The sequence below is a fragment of the Sander lucioperca genome, chromosome 2 (genome assembly GCF_008315115.2).
Source record: "Sander lucioperca isolate FBNREF2018 chromosome 2, SLUC_FBN_1.2, whole genome shotgun sequence".
Taxonomy (NCBI): Eukaryota; Metazoa; Chordata; class Actinopteri; order Perciformes; family Percidae; genus Sander; species Sander lucioperca.
Genome location: NC_050174.1, coordinates 6,316,491 through 6,337,310, shown reverse-complemented (window position 1 = coordinate 6,337,310; position 20,820 = coordinate 6,316,491). Strand labels below are relative to the sequence as shown.

The 20,820-nt window shown below is 38.7% G+C and overlaps 1 protein-coding gene across 2 annotated transcripts; it reads left to right on the top strand.

Annotated features, from left to right (window-relative positions):
• Window positions 1-158: 158 nt before the first annotated feature.
• Window positions 159-17,723, top strand: si:dkey-178e17.1 (tricarboxylate transport protein B, mitochondrial). Of its 2 annotated transcripts, XM_035998946.1 has the most exons (10): window positions 160-616; window positions 653-793; window positions 10,124-10,231; window positions 11,270-11,369; window positions 15,100-15,238; window positions 15,546-15,630; window positions 15,802-15,906; window positions 16,313-16,428; window positions 16,548-16,621; window positions 17,095-17,723. In XM_035998946.1, the coding sequence occupies exons 2-10, from the start codon at window positions 682-684 to the stop codon at window positions 17,207-17,209; spliced, it is 954 nt and encodes a 317-aa protein (XP_035854839.1). In that variant the 5' UTR covers window positions 160-616; window positions 653-681; the 3' UTR covers window positions 17,210-17,723. The 2 variants fall into 2 exon arrangements, with proteins under 2 accessions (XP_031161607.1, XP_035854839.1); XM_031305747.2 differs by having other exon boundaries at window positions 159-793.
• Window positions 17,724-20,820: the final 3,097 nt, after the last annotated feature.

The window sequence follows — 20,820 nt, the reverse complement described above, 5'->3', positions numbered from 1 at the left end:
CTGTGAGACCTGCAGCCTTTTTGTTATGAGAGGGTGTGGCTGGGCTGTTTGGACCTATTACTGCTTGCTGTTGGGGAAATGCGATAGGTTTTGTTAGTAAAAGATTTAATAACAGAGGTGGAATCAGATTGTATGTTGCCTCGCTGATACAGACACAGACAGGCTGCGCCCCGCCCTTCATTCTGATGTGGAACAAAAGTGGCCGGTCTTCTCTCACACTGCGCTCATATAAGCACCCAGGGTGTCACCCACTGACCCCCGTCACAAAACTGGCTCGGTGGTTATTGAAATTTACTCGCTTCACGGAGAAATAAATAGCCAAACTCCACGCAGCAGCAGAAAACGGAGACAACTCTTCGATCCGCACATTATTTCCGGTTTGCTTTGCTTTGCTTTCTACGCACTCATGTCGTGATACAGCGTTACCATGGTTACAAATAACAGTTATTGGAGCTACAACATCCCAACTTCCTTGGACAGTCCCAGCATACGCCCACTGTCAACAGACACCCGCTGGAGTCTCCGGACGCATCTGAGCTCACCTGCATCCAAGCGCACCACACAGCAGACGTCCATGTGTTGCGCGCTCAAGTCGACTTAAAAAGAAGTTGCAAGCTCTACTTGGAGATAAACCTCATTATAGTGAAAGCTGTTTGTAGATTTTACTGTGTTCCCGTAGTTATGCAGGATAGAGGAACATTTATCAGTCCTTTCCTCAGACAGCGGTGTCTGGCGGCCGCGGCGCCGGCCGGGAAAGCGAAATTGACTCACCCGGGAAAGGCGATTCTGGCAGGTAAGCTTATCATAATTTGTCACGCGGAAAAGTCAGAGTTTGACAAAATGTCACTAGTTACAATGAAGTTAGTTAGTTGATCAAAGCAGTATTATTGTTTTCCAGATACTTGTGTAAGCTTTCTGGCGAACAGCAGAGCGAACGTGCAACATTTAAGACAAACAATTAAAACAGCGTAGAGGAAATGAAAACCTAATGAAGTCACACCCAGGAGGGAGGAAATTAAGTCAATAGGCCTAAAGTCAACAACGTACCAAGTATTCTGCACAGACACGTTAGAATTTGTAAAATATTGTCACAGATGGTTTCTCACGACTGTTGTTGTTTGCAGACACAGTGAAAGCGACAATTCTTTTTTATTTATTTTTTGCATTTGGTTTTGTCTTTGTTTTGTTGCATGTATCACAAACAAGGCGTTTCCTTTTAGTTAGTGGGTCTGCACAGAGAAATATGTGAGAGCTGCAATACATGTTTCTAAAGATAAATGATGAGCTGGTAAAACAAGATACTTTACCAGAGTTGCTATATTTTCCACCAACTTCTAACCCTTGCACTCATACCATGCTGACCCCGTGACCCTGTTGTAAAATGGCCTTGAGCCTCATTGCCTTAAAGAGAAGAAGAAAGCCGTTCTCTTCCTCTGTCCTGACAAACAGTCCTGTCATGCCATGGTCAGATCTTACCTGCTGCACTGATGTGATTCTGTCCCTCTAATCTAAGATCACCTCTGGTGCACTTTACATAATGCTGTTAGAGTGGACTGATGCATGCAGCAATCCAGGGGACCCTCTCCTGGGACAATACAGTAGAGCCATTCACACAAAGTCTCAGGTATGGAGGTGAGTGAGAGGATTGCGAGAATGCCACACCAGAAACACCCTTAACGTTCTGTCATCTCAGTGCTTTATGGCTGTAACTAACGATAATTTGAACTGTTGACCAACCTGTTGATTAGATTTGGAATAATGGGTTAACCATGTAGCCAACAGCACAACATTATGTATTATGTATTGATATGAAATGGAGGAATAAGAAAAAAAAAACGTTGAACTGAAGGTGCAACCACCAAATAAAAAAATAAAATATTTTAACAAATCAATTGATCGACTTATTGGTTATAGCACTACTGCTTGTTTTAGCCATTCCTGTGATTCATCAGTTTATCCTCCTAAGGTTCACAAGCTCTCCTGCTCTGCCCCCTCCCATAAACCCCTCGACCCCCTCCTGTGTTGATGATCAGTGTGCAGCAGCTCCAGTTGATGAAGAGCCTCTGAGAGATGCTCCTGTATTAAGGCTACATGCTGCTATTTGGCAAAACCAGTTACATCCATTTTTTTAAAATCATTTTGAATGAATTCCTTTTCATTTTAAGGTTAAAAACAAACAGTTTTAGGTCAGAAGCTTACGATTATTTTAGTTATTGCACTGATTATTTTCTCGATGAATCATTTTGGCTATAAAATGTGTGAAAATAAGAGTTCCAGAGCTTAGGGTGATGTCTTAAATTTTTTTGTATTACCTGCCCAACAGTTCAAAACCCCCACATATTTAGTTTACTATCATATACAAGACAAAAACAAAATAACTTTTGGATTAATGATTTTGCGGTGCATGGAGTGAGAAGAGAGAAAAAAAATCTCCCCTCTAGACTCGTGTCGTCCTGTCAGCCACTGAGAAAAGGAAATGTGACCGCGGTGAGACCTCCCCCCTCCCCCTTCAGTCCCGTGCAGCCTGATTGACTGGATATGGCCCAGTGTAGCTGGCCAGTTTCGCAACAGCAGCATGATTGCATTTTCTCTCTGTCTCAACTCTGTGCACCCTCTGACTCCTCCTGGCCTCACTGTCAAGAAACCGTTGATTTATCACTGCCTTTCAAGGGTTTTGGAAATGGAAGTGTGTCTACGTGTAGTTTAATAAAAGTACATGCGCAAAGCATCACTTGGATGACTCAGCGGAAGATAACTGTCTTTTTGAGTCTGACCTGAGATGTCGTCCATCAAAAACCACAGCTGATAGTTTACATCGTCAGGATGCACATTTTTTTCACTCAGCTGTGGCAGTTTATAAATCCAATTGACACCTCTCACAGTGTTCTGACATGCTAATGCTACTTTAGATGTATCTGCTATGGCAGTATGTCTATGTGGAGAGAACGAGCCAGATGCCCGAAGGCTCTAAGTAGACAAAGCAAGAAGTATAAGGTCAAAGCTTAATGGATTACATAGCCCACATAGACCGTGGTTAGGGAGGAGGGGTGCACATTGCACATCTCCAAAGCTTTTAGAGATCTGTGAGCTCTTTCTGCTCCCATTGGCTAGTTCAAGTCTTCGCTCAACAGCCACTGGTGATGACTGAAGAGACACGGAAGAGTTTTATCTGCGTGAGGCCTGAGGGGGAGAGAGCAGTCTAAATGGGTCTCTGGTCCTGATTTGCTGGCTGCTGTGCATTCATACTCTGTTGTGGCTTTCATTTATAACCCTTATGAGCAGAGCCTGGGAAGCAGATGATTAGACAGAGAGAGAAAGTTCCTTTTTTATCTTGATTTCATGATAGATTGGACTTTCCACTGAGACAGGCTTGGTTTTATGTCATTTTTTTTTGCTCCCTTTTCTTTTCTTTTCCTCTCCTCCATCTCTGTCTCTGGCCTCAGGGCAGCCACTTAGGTTTTCTGAGTGGCTGTCTTCTCTTAGGCTCAGAGGGCTCATCAAACTGTGCACTTAGTTCCTGTTTCCTCGCGTCACAGGTGACGCACACAGTCACCTCCCCTCCGCTGTGCTGCTGCTGGCAGACCCAGGGTACCGGGAGGCAAGATGATAAATTACAGTGCACCCCTTCTGTTAATCTCCCAACCTCCCCTGCTGTAACAGCCTGTCAGCTACATGTTGGTATAATGCAGCCACACAAACAAATAGCAGTGTAGGAATTAGAGCATTTAAAATACATTGGGTCAGCTTAATATTACATGTTTTAGTCTCTCTTCATTGCATTTGTGAATTTCTTGGAGCTTACAGCACCACACAGGATCTTTTTGCTTGAATCTCACTAATTACAAATCACAATTTTATAAACATATCGGACGTTTTTAGATTTTCTCTCTTTCAGTCAGCCACTGGTTTTAATTAATTTCGTTATTGTGTAACTTGCAGAGACTTGAAACTTGTTGAGAGAATCAATCAAAGTGAACGTTATACATTTTTGTCAAAGTTATATAATCACAGCAGGGTAATTCATTTTCAAGTAATTACCTTGTTGGGCTCCAAAACACACTGACGTCTTAGACTTGAAAGATGGTTGCTGACAACAATCTTTAAATGCCTTGGAAACCTTCTGCTTCTTACTATGAGTGATAGGGTTGTGTAGTCCTCAGGGAAATATCTTTACCACTATGTTTTACCAGCTCGTGGCTAACTTTTGTCTGCCTGCCGTTTGGTACTGGGAAGATAGTGTATAGAGGGTTCGTAGGGGAGATTTTTCACTAAAAATAGCTTGCCTTCTGTATCTGGAAAACATGCTGAAGAGAGGAGAGACTGAATCAAAACAGTAAGTTGAAAGATGCTAAAACCCTCCAAAGAGCTAAGGGGAATGTGATGTTAATCTAAAAATATTGGTTATAGCATTCAGTGTTTGTTTAGTCTTTGTTTGAAACCGGACAGCATAGTTTGTGAATACAGATTGAAACTTAATAACAAACAGTTCTTGGATTTAATTTAATTTATTATTATTTTTTTATTATTATTATTATTGATATTTTGACAGAACAACAGATGTTCCAGAACTTTACGACATTCTATTCACAATTATGTTCCTTGTACCCAATTTTCTTTTTATACAACACAAAACAGAAGCATCCCTTAGACTACAACAGATAATAGATCAATAATATAAATCAGACTACTACCCAAAGACTTCCCCTCTTTGATTAAATGAACTCAGGCTGCACCTGTCAGCCATTGAATACAATTTCAAACACAGCTGTAGGCAGTGCTTGGATTTCAGAAGTCAGAGTTTCCTTGAATGTGCCAAACTAAGAAGGGTTTTCAAATGCTCATAATTGCATGAAGATATAATAACTTGACTTAGTTAAAATTTGGTAAAATTAGTAAGCATACTTTCTTTCTTTCTTTCTTTCTTTTATTTCGAATACAAATTAAATAGAAAACACAACAAGTGTGTTGCAACACCAAAATATAAAAAAACAATATCTATAAAGTGTTCAAAACAACATGTTCAATATGAAAAGGAGCGGGAGGAAGCCAAAGCTTGTTATTTTGCCCACCCCTCTGACTGAATAAACCCTTAAAAAAAACAACAACAACTCAAATGTCTATGTAAGTAATATAAATGTAAAACATATAAACCCACTGGTTTTATCCTTTAACTCTAGAGTGCCTGACAGCCTTGTCTACAACTGTACACACTGTCAAAACAACCTGTGGCAGTTGTCCTGTTCATGGAAATCCGTGTACAATCTGCTTACTGCAGTTAAAAAGTTCCATGTAAAATTAATCATCCTGTAATTAGGCATCAGTGTAGCATTAGGGAGTGTTGTTCAGGACAGAGGAAGCCTTAAAGGCCAGACGTCAGATGAATAATTCTTTTCATGTTTTGCGATGTTATTACGGCTCTGTTAATAGGACACCTCATGTTTGAAGTACATCAGTCCTCTGGCTATGTTCTCCATTTGGACTGGAGATATTGACATAATAACATCTTTTCCCCAGACTCCAGAGAATTAAAAGTGAGAGATAATCCAAATAAGGAACATCTGGATGAATAATAGATTGATTCTGCTGGAAAAATGCTTATTAATTTACACACACACACACACACACACACACACACACACACACACACGTAGATACACATTGTTGACTGTTCTGGGTGAGTTAGTCACATATATGGAGTCACTGAAAAAAGATGATTAGAACCTGCCACATTTAGACAACTTGCTAGGTTGTCAGCTCCTCCAAAGAAAAGGGAAGTTCCTCGGTGGACCAGATGTGTTGGATGCTCATTAGAGTCACAGAAGCAGGCAGGCAGGACAGGATTTCAGAGACTGTTCCTCCCTGTCAGCTGGCTGCCTCTGTGCCTCTCTGTACTGCAAAAAAGTGGCTATGAATTTGTGTTGAGTATCTTGCATTCATGAATGTGTGTGAATCTGCACACATACACACTGTGTTCAAACGTATGTGGAGCTAAAATGTTTAGTTGATTAATCAATAAATCGATCAACTTCCTTTTTCCAGCATCTCATTTATAATGATTTGCTGCTTTTCTTTATCTTATGTGATAGTAAACTGAATATCTGTGAGTTGAAAAAAAAAAGGTCTTATATATTGGGATGGCCATTTTTAGCCACGCTAGAGGTCTTGCAATGCCCGATTGTTGTTAACCACTTTGGTCTAGACTAAAATATCCACTGCTAGATGGATTGCTGTGAAATTTTGTACAGACATTAGTGGTCCCCAGAGGATTGTCCTCCAACTTCTCCTCGAGTGCAACTAGCAGGTTGGCATTTGTTTTGTGAATTGTCTAGACAATTATTGTAAGGATTGCCATGAAAGTTGGAAAAAATATCCATGTTGACCAGAGGATAAACCTTAATGATATGGTGATCCTCGACTTTTCATCTAGCGCCCCCAGCAGGTGCTGTCTGAACATGAATATGTTCTCGTGCCCAAACCTGGTCAATAAAGCAATAGTTTTCTAAGTTTGGTATGGAATAACTTAGATTAGACCTCAACACCACCAAATAGCTTTGGGATAAATTTGAACGGTGACTGTGAGCCAGGCCTCATCACCTAACATCAGTGGCTCACTAACGCTCCTGTGGCCGAACAAAACCCTGCAGCCAGATTCAACATTCTGGTGGAAAGCCTTATTCAGAAGAGGGAGGCTGCTATAATGCTATGCTCAACAATCACATATAGGTGTAATTGTAAGTGTTGATTAAATCATAAAATAACCATATCCGAGCACAGTGTTACCTTTAAACCGTACATCAACGTATGCACTCTGTCTGATTTATTAAACTGCTGCTTAGCTTGTGGAAGTTTCAAGTCTCTAAGACTCCAATGCCGTTTCCATTTCTTCTCGTGTAATATTAACTGTCAAAGATCTATGTGGATTCATTGATTTTATGACACAGTGTGAAGAAGTGTTGCTGCGGGATGAGGAGAGAGGAAGGAAGGTGCCTCTGAGAGAAAGATTAAGAATGGGAGAGGAGAGCGAGCCTGTGAAGATAAAAATGAATGGCCATTTTGCTGATGTAACCCACGTCACGTGGCAGCTACATGGGAGTCATTTAGGGTGTCATCTGTAAAATTTGAGTCTGTGTTTTGGATGTAGGCTGCAGCATGGACTAGAAGACAAGCAAAGTGCTTCTTTTCCACAGGCGCTGTGTGTCCAATGAGGATTGATTTTGTGTGTGTGTGTGTGTGTGTGTGTCTGTGTGTGTGTCTGTGTCTGTGTGTCTGTGTGTCTGTCCGTTCACAGACTGGATGGTTTTGGCGATAACAGATGAATGAGCTTTATTGGTTCTTTTTCTCAAAGATACAGTTAGCCTGGATCAGCATGGCTAGAATGGAGTGTCGTAAAGCTCATGTGATTTCTGTTACATCTCCGCCAGCTAGCATTTACTAACTAGTACTCCACCAGGATTAGAAGAATGACAGCTTACTGGACTGGTGATTAAAATGTGTGAGATAACATGAATGTCATGATTCAGCTTTGTGGTGCTCACAGTTTTTACGAATTTGCCCAATTAGGTGAATCCAGCTCTAACCAATGATGGATGATAAGCAGTTTATTATTGTCAGTTATCATCCCAACGTTATCTCAAAACTAATGCACTGATGTTAACTGAAATACTCCCAATCACATGTTACAAAATCATCTTCATCACATTGAATAAAATGAATGGTTGTATAATGTTTAGGTAGACCAAAATAAAATACTACAATTTTGACAAGATGTGTATTACACAATTTAAAAATTTGAATTTACAATCCTATGGAGATTAATGACGATAAATGAGTGTATTAGATAATTGTGCAGCCTTAAGTAAAAGCCATGTACTCTTATTGATTCCCCTTAATAAATCAGTCCCACTCACAAAAAAGGAGATAAAGAGAAGCAGATGAGTGAGAGGCTTTTTAGGCTTTGAGACAAATGAGATTTATGTAGTACAGCTAGAACCTAATATCAGGAAGATATTCCTTTGAACTTTTGGTATTGCATTGCAGTGCCATCTACTTGTAGTCTTAACATTTATGTCCTGGATTAAATATATATATATATATATATATATATATATATATATATATATATATATATATTTTTTATCTTAAGTGGATGCTCTGCTTCTTGGTGCCACAGTGATAAAGGTCCTGTTGGCAGCTGTGACATGTGAGGAGTGCAAAACTGCAGAGCTAAATGACACATGCATGTTTATAAGTGAAACGTTGCTTCACTGCGGCAGTATGTGGAAACGCCAGAATACATTGAGAATAATTGAGAATAAAATACACAGAATACACCAGTCCTAACAGATAGCCAGTGTCATATTAAACCGTCTTAAATCATGAAGGAAAATTCTGCTAGAAGTCTCATTTCTAGAAAATTCTTAAAACCTGTACTGAGTCTTTTCATTATCTTGAAATAAGAAACAAGATACACTAGAAAATGAACATTTTTAAAAGATCTTGAAACTAGGTGTTTTGAAATACAAACGTGAAATAGTCTCTCTTGTTTTAAGAAAAAAGGGAAAGGAAAAAAGCTTTTAGGACTGAATTATTGACTAAATCTCTGGTTAAAGCTGTAGGTAAGTGTAGGATTTGAAAAATGTCTGACTTTAGCAAGGAGACAGATTTAACACTGAGAAAGAATGGGAACAAAGCAGAACATAGACTGCACCAATTTTCAACTGGATTGTCTATTTTTTCTACAAACAAAAAAATATGCCATGTGAATAATTTGAAGGATGCTATAATCACATAAATATTCAGGTTTTAAGATGGATGTTTTTTTATATCTTGGTAGTGCATGGGAAGTCATGTTTTATAAAAGCTTCTAAACATCTGAGGTACAACTTTTTCTTCAGTAAACATCTGATCACAACTGATCATTCACAGAAACAGAGAGAATCACAACCACCAAATGTCTGTATGTTTCTGTTTGTGTCACTTGCACAGTGTGCTTGTTTGCATGTGTGTCTGTGTCATTGCCTAATAGAGGGTCTTGGCCAGGGTAATGGAGCCCCTCCCTGCAGGCTGAGTAGATCATTTAATTAATGTCAGCCCTTTTTCTATCCTCCCCCCTTCCCTCGTGACTCATCTGTGTTGTGCATAGGCCTCGCTTTTGGACACTTGTTCTCATCTACTCAACTCAACCGCAGCCGGTTTCAGGCTGAACTCTCTTGCAGTCACTCACATGTTCACATTCAGTTTATTATTTCTTTCTTTCTGTATGTATTTATCTCTGCAATCACACAGTGATTAATATTATATATATATATATATATATATATATATATATATATATATATATATGTGTGTGTGTGTGTATATATATATATATATATATATATATATGTGTGTGTGTGTATATATATATATATATATATATATATATATATATATATATATATATATATATATATATATATATAATATTTAAGATACAGTAACATTTTCACACAACCTTCTCTTCTTCTTTCAAACAGCACAGTCGCTGTGTAGTTCAGCCGCAGCAGAAACCGTTGATTCATCCTCGCCTAGCTCATTACTTTTCCTCTCTCGGCTGCAGCGCTTTTAATGTTTATGGAGGGAAAGCCATTTGTAGAGTCACTGTAATGATCCATGATGTGATGGCACCTCCATGCAATTCATAAGGGTGACTGGGCACTGAATCAGGCTTGGTTTGGCTGCAGCCAGGCAAACATGGTATGCTAAGTTCAGGCAATATGTCAAGAAAGCTTCCTTTTCCTTCCTCGGCTCTCATTGTTTGACCAGTGTCACGTTCATCTACACCTATTCTTTATGTTCTCTATATATATATATATATATATATATATATATATATATATATATATATATATATATATTAATATATATTAATATATATTATATATATATATATATATATATATATATATATATATATATATATATATATGTATATATATATATATATATATTAATATATATATATATATATATATATATATATATATATATATATATATATATATATATATATATATATATATATATATATATATATATATATATATATTAATAAACATCTACTATGATTGTCTGTGTTTTTCAGGTGGACTTGCAGGTGGCATAGAGATCTGCATCACCTTCCCAACAGAGTATGTCAAGACCCAGTTACAACTGGATGAGAAGGCCAATCCACCCAAATACAGAGGAATAGGTGAGTGTGATGTGTTTGTTTTAAGAAAGTGTTTTGTTCTATCATTTTGCCAATATATTGAGCTGAATGTGGGATTCAATTTAGTATCAAATATGTCCCAGTTCAGACACCTACCACTGATATAAAACCACAGCATTTTTGGTTTATTTGATACCACTCTCATGTACGGACATGAGAGTGGTATCAAAAAAGAGACTAAAGTGAGAGTAAAGTGTAAATACGAAGCTACTACCAGCAGCCAGTTAGCTTAGCTTAGTACAAAGACTGGGAAACAGCTAGCCTGGCTCTGTTAAAAGGTAACAAAATCCGCCTACAGGCACCTCTAAATTTCACTTGAAAAGTGTTCAAAATGTTATGGGGGTTACGTGCTAGACTAATTTTTTTGCCTTGGGCAGTGACTATCTATTTTCTGTCTATCTATCGTATATATATTCTGTTCTTGATTCTGTCTCTGTGCCTCTCTCAGGAGCTCATTATCCTATTACCCATCATCCCCAGGTACATTAGGGATTCTGGCAGGCTGTCGCTGTGCTTGTTTATATGACTTAGAACAGACCAATGCACACTCACCATCCATGCATACCAGGGTACACACTCACACTCTCTCTCTCACACACACACACACACACGCACACGCAGGATGTGTTAATATTGGCTGGAGCTCTGAGGATCTGAGACCATGCTAATGAGCGCTCAAGACAGCTGTTGCATTTTCTGCTCCGTTGTGCATTTGGCTCGATAGCAGAACATGGATTACTGGACTGATATCTCCAAGAGTAAGAAGTAAGTTCAAAGAAAAACACCAAGTTTTTTGGGGAAAATAGCCTGTTGATGACAGATGGACAAGGACAGATGTTTTTGGTGTGCTCTTATGTGTATTCTTTATAAGGGTCATTCCATACTCAGGGTAAATAAATGAATAAACACTGTTGCAGTACATTGTTTATGCTATTTGCTATTTAAAACATCATATTTCTACTGAAGGAAATTGTCCACAGTAGAATCTGATGTTTTGAAATTGTGTGTGTGTCCTTACAGGTGACTGTGTGAAACAGACGGTACAGGGTCATGGTGTTAAAGGACTGTACAGAGGACTCAGCTCACTGGTGTATGGATCCATACCCAAATCTGCAGTCAGGTAACTAAAATAACGATAAGGGTTCTGAAATAAGACTCAAGTACAGGTAAAAAATTGGGAGGTAAAATTCTAAAAAAATAGCTAATCTCAAAGTACTTAGATTGAATACATGATTGAATAATCATAATTTTAACTGTTACATATGATTTCCAAGCAGTTCTTAAAGGATGAGATCAGTTCACAGTTGATTCCTCCTATCAGTAAAATCAGAAATGACCAAATAGTGCACACACAGTGAAACCACATAACTCCTCTTTACAGCGGTCCAGTTTTTTATGCTTCTGGTTAGCTTTTCAGTATTTCGCTGTAACGGATGATTTTAGGCGTTATGAACTGAAGTCTCTCTATCAATGATGTTGGACTTTTAAAGTAAATGGCAGCAGCAGAGCTGACGCACAATTATGATCATCATCATCATTATCATCATCATATAAAACCATTTCTTTTACTGCTTTGAATCTTTTGTCACTTTACATTTTATATCTTATATTTATATTTTAATAAATATAAAATGTAGAGTGTATGGGTATATATGTGCAGTAAATAAATTGAGCACTTTTAGCTAAGCCATTGTGATCTTCTTCCTGGAACCACTAACACACATTTCAATTATTCTAGTCCATTACCCACAATGCAAGGCATAAATGTCACACTAGCCTTCATTATTCTTTCACTGCAATGACATTTATGAAAGTGTGCACATTGCAGTGCATGTGTACACACACATGAACAAACCTAAGTCAGACACTTTCATAGAACAATATTTTGTTCCCCGTTTCATTCTTTAACTCCTTCCCCCTCTCTTTATTTCTTTCTCTCTTTCTTTCTGTGTGTGTGTGTGTGTGTGTGTGTGTGTGTGTGTGTGTATTTGTGTATTTGTGTAATGCGGGAGGGTAGCCTGTCTGTTCGATGGAGAGACAGGCCCAGCCAGGCGGAGCAAAGATGCCACTCAAACTCAGGCAGGGTCTCAATAGGAGCACAGACACGGAGACGTGTGTTGGTACTCTCTCTGTGTGTGTGTGTGTGTGTGTGTGTGTGTGTGTGTGTGTACAAGTATCATTGTGTCAGTCAGCCTTTAGCACCCTTTCCTGAGAGACTCTGACTGATTTTGTTTCTGCTCTAAGAAGAGTTTTCTCTGAGGAAATGTGGCATGAAGGAGTAAAGGGGTTTAGTCCATGTCCTCTTTCTGCTCTTGTTATTTGACTACATTGTATATAAAAATGCATATTGGTGGCTAAATACATACCAGCTGTGTGCAAGTTTTATACATTTTTATATACATTATGTAAAATATACATTATTCAATTATTTCTACTTGCGACCCATCAGTACAACCTTCAGATGTCTATGGGTTATGAGCTGTTGCTCCTTGTCTTATTTGAATGCTTTCTAGAGGCATGAAGATGTGATGTTATTAATTCAGTAATTCACAAGACAAATCCATGTTCAGAGGCAAGTTTGAAAAAAATATACACATCATTTTGTGTTTTTTTTTTTTTCTGTTTTCCTAACTTGGTAATCATCTCATTAATCCTCAGATTTATCTTGCGATCATTTGGGGGTGTGCAGAGCTTCTGATTTAGGTAACATGTAAAGGTGAATACAAAAAAGAAACATGACGGAGAGATGGAAACAGATTTGATTAATGGAGAGTACCTTGGCAAGTTTCCATTGACCACCACTTCCCCTGAGTCGTTTGTTCGATCTGCTCTCTTCTTACTTCCTCTATCTTCTCTACCTTCCCTTCTTCCTATCACTCATTTGCCTCCCCAACCCTCTTTCTCCCCCATCCCATTAACTGATTGCCAATGCACCATAAAGCGCCATACAGCCTGCTGGAGGGTTGTCGGGGAGGTATCAGAGGGACAGACAAGAGTGCCTTTGACCTTTTCCTCCCCTTAACTCTTCATCCATATCTACATCCCTCTCTCTTGTCTGCCCATCCTCCCTTCTTTCTTTCCTTTTTAGTCTCCAGCCAACTCTTTTCCCTCTCCTTCACCTCCTCTTCTCATCTGCACAACTGACCTTGTAGAAAGACCTGCTAATGAAGATTGGGCAGCACTCTGCTACTGTCCAGAATGACTCATCTCCAACTGTGGATGTCGGCCAAAACATGATGTGTCATATTCTAATGGTGAAGTTTTGTCCACTTGTTAAATGGGTGGGGAGATTTGGAGAGTTAATTGGCACAGGATCAGGCCTGACAGTGGCATATTTCTCTCAAGCAGCTTTTAACGAAAAGCATTTGCTCCACAAAGTTAGTTATTACGTAAGTGCATCTCAGTGCAGTCTAAGAAAGCTGCAGGGAAGTACACTTTTTCATTTTATACTCTCTCCAAAGCTAAAACCCTGTTTGTAGTAAGCAAGTGGTGTGTATAAAGAGAGAGAGGAGTGGATTTATTTGTGTGTGCTGTTTGTTCCTGTTTGACAGTCTGAGTCAGTTAATTGTGTGGAGCCTGTCTTTCAAAACTAAATCTATGCGAGGAGTGAGACAAGAGAAACAGATGTGGAAGGTTAATGAGCAGAGGAAAATATTGCGATAGAAAAGCAGATGGGGAAGAAAACTAAAAACACTTGAGCCAAGTATAAGAGATGGATGCTGTTAGACCTGTGACGACGGCAGGTAGATGGTTCAAGCAGACTAAGCAAAGACAGAGAGGAAAACAAAGCATTCATCAAGACCTGGTGTCTGTCCTCCTCCCCCCTTTTGCTAAATGTACCGTGCAGCATCCTCCCTTCACCACAATTCAATTCTATCTATAAATAGCCTTTCTTGTAAAGGACTCACTGGCACAACAATTTCTGATTGCAGATAAACCACACCTCTTTCTCTTTCTCTCTCTCTCTCTCTCTCTCTCTCTCTCTCTCTCTCTCTCTCTCTCTCTCTCTCTCTCTCTCTCTCTCTCTCTCTCTCTCTCTCTCTGGGCTGGCTTCCATGGCAGCTGTTGCTGGTCACTCGGTTTCTGAGCCACTACAGTTTATTGTTGCATCCTTAATGAGGATGCAGGAAGGACAGTAAAATAAAAGCCGTAAGCACATTCTGCATCTTAAGCAGTTTGTTTCCACAAAAAAATTGAGGTGGAGGGAAGTTGCATCTGTGGTTCTGATTTTATTTGTACTCATGAGTCATTGAGTGGACACGTCCTCCTGTACTACTACTACTGATTTCTGCTGATGAGGGACAGCATAATTATCTTTCTGTAGTCTTTTTCATATGCTATAGGTGTAGTGGTAATGACTTAATGCAAGGAATATCATTATGTTTGACTGCAATCATATCATCTATTTGTTTTTTTATTTTATTCATTTACTTAATAATTTTACATTAACTGGTAGATGATCTTAGGTGATTAAGTTGCATTAATCAGATTGCAGAATGGTTTAATACGTTGGCCTCAAAGACGTAAAAAATGGAGATCCAACAAACAAGAGCAAAGACTCAACCACAAAAGAAACTTATAACTTTCAGCCTGCCATGTTAAACTTGTATATTCTAAGTTGTGTGTAGGAGGTGTTTTTATAACTTGCAGGGTTTTAAACAAAAGTAGGCAGTTGAATAAAAAGTACTTAACATGTCAGATGTACTGTGAAGGTCATCCACTTTTAGCAATACAAGACCCTACATAATGTTTTTTTTTCTCTCACAAAAATAATGATTATTTACTTGTCTTGCAGCAGTTTTGTGTTAACTTCTTCAATTATTCCCTGCTGGCTCTGTTCTGTTTCTCAGGTTTGGGGTGTTTGAGTTCCTCAGCAACCGTGCAAGGGATGAGTCCGGTCGACTGGACAGCACCAAAGGCCTGCTGTGTGGGCTTGGAGCCGGGGTCATGGAGGCTGTTTTGGTGGTCTGTCCCATGGAAACTGTCAAGGTATGTTAGCAACTGATCTGTGGTCAGATTTTTAGTGTCATGCACAGTCAATGCCCAGCGAATCGAATACACCTAAAACGATTCTGTCCCATGTACTTTGTGAATTTGTAATTTTTGTATAATAAGCATATTCGTGTAAAGCACTCTTCTCGGCTAATTATATTTTCAGTTTGTTTAATATTGTGTCTCTGCGCATTCACTGAAGAGGGTCAGACTAAACATTTGTGCAGTTTTCACTACCTTGTGTGTCTCCCTTCTCTGTAATAGCAAAGCAACATTTCCTGTTTTCCTTTTTTTATCTACCAAGGTTAAATTCATTCATGACCAGACTTCAGCCAACCCCAAATACAAGGGCTTCTTCCACGGAGTTAGAGAAATCATCAGGGCACAAGGTAAAGACCAGCTTCAATGCATGTAATTCACCTGACATCTACTGTTCGGACAGGGTAATGCAACTGAAAACATAGCATAATTAAAAAGTGTAGCATCCAGACATGATGTTGTTTACGAAATGTATGAAGAGCATAACAAATGTATCTACTGTCCTTATCATGCCTTACCAGGAATAAAAGGGACATACCAGGGTCTCACCGCCACGGTCCTTAAACAAGGCTCCAACCAAGCCATTCGATTCTATGTGATGACCTCTCTCAAGAACTGGTACAAAGGTCAGTGTACATAAGACTGTATGTGTTTGTCTGTCTATCCGTATAAGAGATATTTGAACAAGAGACCAACAATGCTTATGGCCTAGAAAAATCAGTTGAGATGATTGTTAGAAGTGGCTCATGTCTAATGGCCTTCTTTTCTTCTGGAAGCAGAAGTCTTGCGGCAAAAACGAAAGCGTGCAGACTAATATGGGTATATACTGTAGTGTGGAAGTGGGACACAGTATACTATGAATATTAATACTGTATAGTGTTCATATGGACTGATTTTCTGAGGTCCAAAGAGTTGGCAAACTGCTTGCAGGCATTCATCAGCTACACACCCTGATCAGTTGTTTAGTACCAGGACTGAATTTGCATTCAAGCATTCACTGTTACCGACTCCTCTGTTATATCCTTTTACCAGGTGATGACAACAATAAAGCTATTAATCCCTTGATGACTGGAGTATTTGGAGCCATAGCAGGAGCAGCCAGTGTCTTTGGAAACACACCACTAGATGTCATCAAGACAAGGATGCAGGTACTGTATATTGTAATATGGAGACGTTATAAAGCACGGGTTTTTGTATTCCTTGCTTGTGTTTTAATATAAACTTGTCAATGCTTATAAATAACAGTGCCTTTCTTTTCTTTACAAAGGGTCTGGAAGCACATAAATATAAAAGCACACTGGACTGTGCTTTAAAGATCATGAAATATGAGGGCTTGGCAGCGTGAGTATGCCTCTACATTGTTTAGTTTGTTTGAATTTAGCTTAGTTTTACAGCAGGCTTTCATCCCTTTTTATCATACCCAGCCTCTTCTGCTTTTTCATCTTACAAGTTATGTTGTTAACAGTACATGGGAAACACCTATTGGCTTTACTTAAACACTAATATTAATCATATATAATACAATAAGTCTACAGAAACTAAATCTGCAAATATTTACCCTCAGAAACCTAGTGAAATAGGATTTTTAAAATGTTATTTATTTATTGCTATACAAAGCACACCAATCCAAGTGAAAACATGTTAGACATGAAACATTTAACATAAAATTAAACAATAAAATCCTATGAGCCAAAATTTGTTTAGAATTTCATGGCTATATATTGATGTATCAGCCATCAATAAATGTGCCTTTTCCTAAACACTGGTGTTTTATATTCACCCCCCCCCCCCTCTCTTTTTGTGTCCATCTGTAGTTTCTATAAAGGAACAGTTCCTCGGCTGGGCCGTGTGTGTCTGGATGTGGCCATAGTTTTCATCATCTATGAGGAGGTGGTGAAGGTGCTGAATACAGTCTGGAAGACGGACTGAGCTACTGTAAGTATAGGGCGGTGGCTTCCTGCTTTCCAGGCATTAGACACAGATCTGAGTATCGCAGATCTCTTACGCATCATAAAAGCAGCTGCCAAGGAGTGAAACAGAAAGCTGAACTTAGATCGGTGTCATATGCTAACCAGGAAGTTAAAGAGCCCATAGATAGGGGCTGCAGACAAGAATAAAGCCTGAAAAAAAGCTCAGTGTCGCCCATATCTGGACAGCTGCAGTGTATGCAGTGACCAGACCAAGGGTCAATTTCAGAAGTGGGATTATACAGTAAGGTTAGCCAAATAACTAGGTAAAAAAAGATGCTTAAGCTTGATTTATGCTTCTGCGTAAAATCTACGCCGTGGCTATGTGGAGACACAAACCTACGCAGGACCCTACGCCGTAGCCTGACGGGCACCTCTCGAAAAATGTAACTACACATTGCGGCGACGCATGCCGCTCTGCCGTGGCTTGGTAGTGTTGCATTTCCCCCGACTAATTTCCTGGTTCTCCTTCTCTATAAACAACATGAAATCAAGGAGAGGGTTAACTTCTCCTGCTACAGATTTCCCAACCGTGGTCAGAAGGCACAGGGGAGACACTTTCTTTCTCTCACTATGACTCTAGAGTCGCTACTCGCTCCGAAGCTAATCACCGTCCCTCTCTCACTTGCTCTACCACACACACACACACACACACACACACACACACACACATATGCCGGCCCTGCTCTCTTAAAGAGATCGACGCTCACACCAACGCACAAGTAAAAACTTCAGGCCACTACGTAGGCTACGGCGAAAGCTCTGCGTGGAGGCTCCGTAGAACCATAAATCAGCCTTTACTCGTAGAGATACATCATTTCTAAATGTGAAACAAAACCTGAGTATTAGAGTCAACAACACGATTCTTGAAAACAACATTTTTGCAGAAATGCCAGCCTTTTTTCAAGTTATCTGGTTCACATTATTGTAAACCTGCTTTGTAAAATACCCTCCTTTAGTGAAAAACATTACTTCTACTCATTCACAGCTGTTTTACAGATGTTTACTGCGAGTATGAACGTACTGGATTTTCTTGAGTTTGTGTTCTCTGACTCTTCTTTTACACTCACATAAACTGCAGTAACTTCCATAACTAAGCCTTTAATAAAAATTCATTTGCAGTTATTTTTATACAAGGTAGATTATAATTTTGTTTATTACCAGCATTATAGTTTTATTGTAAAGTATGATATATTTTTTTTCCTGTGCCAAATGCCAAACCTGTTATACCATGAAAGTGTTTTCAAAGTAAGAAGATGCAAAAGTAGCATAATGATCTTAACAAGAGAAGAGCAAATATTATGACTTATTGTGACATACTTTATAAATGTATTTATTGAAAGTTGAATGTTGAATATCTAGATGGTTGGGAAAATATTCACTGTTAACTTGTGCCACTTGTTTTTTCTGTGATCAGGTCAGGGTGTTGGGTGTTTTTATGATGTTAGAAAAAATCATGTATTGCTGTATTTCACTGTGAGTCTGACCCAATGAGTCATACAGACCAAGTAACCTCAGACCTCTTTCCCTTCAATGGAAGCACTGCTGTTCATCAGGTCATATCACTGGATGCTTATTTGTCTTCGGTCAATGGGGTAATTAATTGGAAAGGAAAGAAAATAAATATTTTTCTGCTAGACACATTATTTTTTTCAGAAAATCACTCTGGTGTGAAAACTTCTCACAATTTGTAGACATGATATGTAACCTGTGATGTGCAAGTGCTTGATGGTGTTTTAAGCCTCCAACGTAGCCTTCCAGGCAGCTAACCCTAACCTTAACCCTAAACATAACCATTGCCGTGCTGCCTGGAAGGCGACGTTGGGGGCTTAAAATACCAAACACCTGTGCAAGTAGGCACTGCTTTATTTACTGTAAGGGGGTCTCCTGCTAAAAAGATTGGGAATCACAGTCTGTTCAAATCCATTTCCAGTGTGGTTATGTTTCGGTGTTTCATTCAGGGTTGGTTTTTACTTCTCACTCCTGTGCCTTTTGGTGTTTGTTGGTGAATGCTACTTATGAAATATCCTCATCCATTATCGATCGATTAAACTCTAATCATCTTACTGGCAATTTGAAATTTTCATAACAAATATTACAAGAACTGTATGATTATGAAAACAGTCATAATCTATTACTGTAATAATTGTATTAAAATACTGATGGATTATATTTCCCTATTTCTGAAATAATGTTCATCTTTTTTTGTTGAATTTTTCTGTTTGACCAGACAAATGCTTGTGTTCCTTACTGTCAAATAGCCAAAATATTTTTTTATTGTCATAGCAAATCAATATATTCCAAGGATGTGTGTGTAAGCTATGTGGTTCTTTATAATGAAGCTTGTGCAATAAATACCATTCCCTCCATTTGTCTGTGCTTAATGTCTTTTGTAGGGGGATTTCAGATCTCATTAAAACAAGCATCTGAAAACTTGAAAGCACGTAGACTGGTTGTTTTTTTTAATCCTTCCTCTCTCGTTCATCTGTTTTGCCTTTTTGGTTAAAACAGATCAGGTTGGGACAAACCATGGGGGGCAGGTAGGGGAGGAATCGAACAGGGAACTCATTGTTCCAGTTTTGGCTGATGCTCATGTAGAGTGGTTCAACTATTCATCTTTCCCTCTTTAGTGTCTTACACACACACACACATGCACACACGCACACACGCACACACACGCACACACGCACAATCTCTGGTGCCGCAGTGCTGTGAGAAGGAATGCACAGCTCTCTGCAGAAGATGGGAGTGAGGACAGCATGTAGTGGACATTTTGGCCTGAATAAGGAAGCGGGGAAAGTATACTGAAAAGTAATCATGTAAAACTTACTGTACTTAAGTAAAAGTAGTTATGCCACAGCGTAGAAATACTCTCTTAAGCAAAAGTTAAGTATTCAAAATGTTCTTGAGTAAAAAGTTTTAGCATCAAAATCTACAGTACCGAAAGTGAAAATACTCATAATGCAGACTGGCCCATTTCAGGGGATCTCATATATATATATATATATATATATATATATATATATATATATATATATTATATATTATATATTATATATTATATAATATATATATATATATTATATAATATAATTATTGATGTGAGGTGTCACTTTAATGTGTAATGTTGCAGCTGGTAACTGTGCTAATTATACACTGTGTTCCAAATTATTATGCAAATTATATTTTACACAGATTTTCCTAAATAGTCGACGCAAATGATATAATTTATATATAATATAATTTTCAAGTTACCAACCGTTAGGGTGTAAGTCGAATTTCATTGAACAAACCACCCAATGAAAACAGTATTTTTTTCAAAAATAAAAAACTCAAAATGCACTGTTCCAAGTGATTATGCACAACAGAGTTTCAAAGCATTTTATAGGTTGTAAAGAACTGAAAGTGGTCATTTGCTGAATTTGCAGCATTAGGAGGTCATATTTATTGAAATCAAAAGCTATTTCAATCAAACACTTCTTAACAGGGCAAGTTACATGAAGAGCTTTGTGGCTGATTCAGAGCACACACAGGTTTGTGCAGATAAAGGCATAATGAGGAAGGTTTCTGCCA

Bases quoted from the DNA above. Each gene is read 5' to 3' on its own strand.
- si:dkey-178e17.1 (XM_031305747.2), top strand. From the start codon at position 682: ATGCAGGATAGAGGAACATTTATCAGTCCTTTCCTCAGACAGCGGTGT. The intron at 11,370-15,099 runs GTAACTAAAATA...TCTGTTTCTCAG, and splicing joins ATACCCAAATCTGCAGTCAG to GTTTGGGGTGTTTGAGTTCC. The intron at 16,622-17,094 runs GTGAGTATGCCT...GTCCATCTGTAG, and splicing joins AAATATGAGGGCTTGGCAGC to TTTCTATAAAGGAACAGTTC.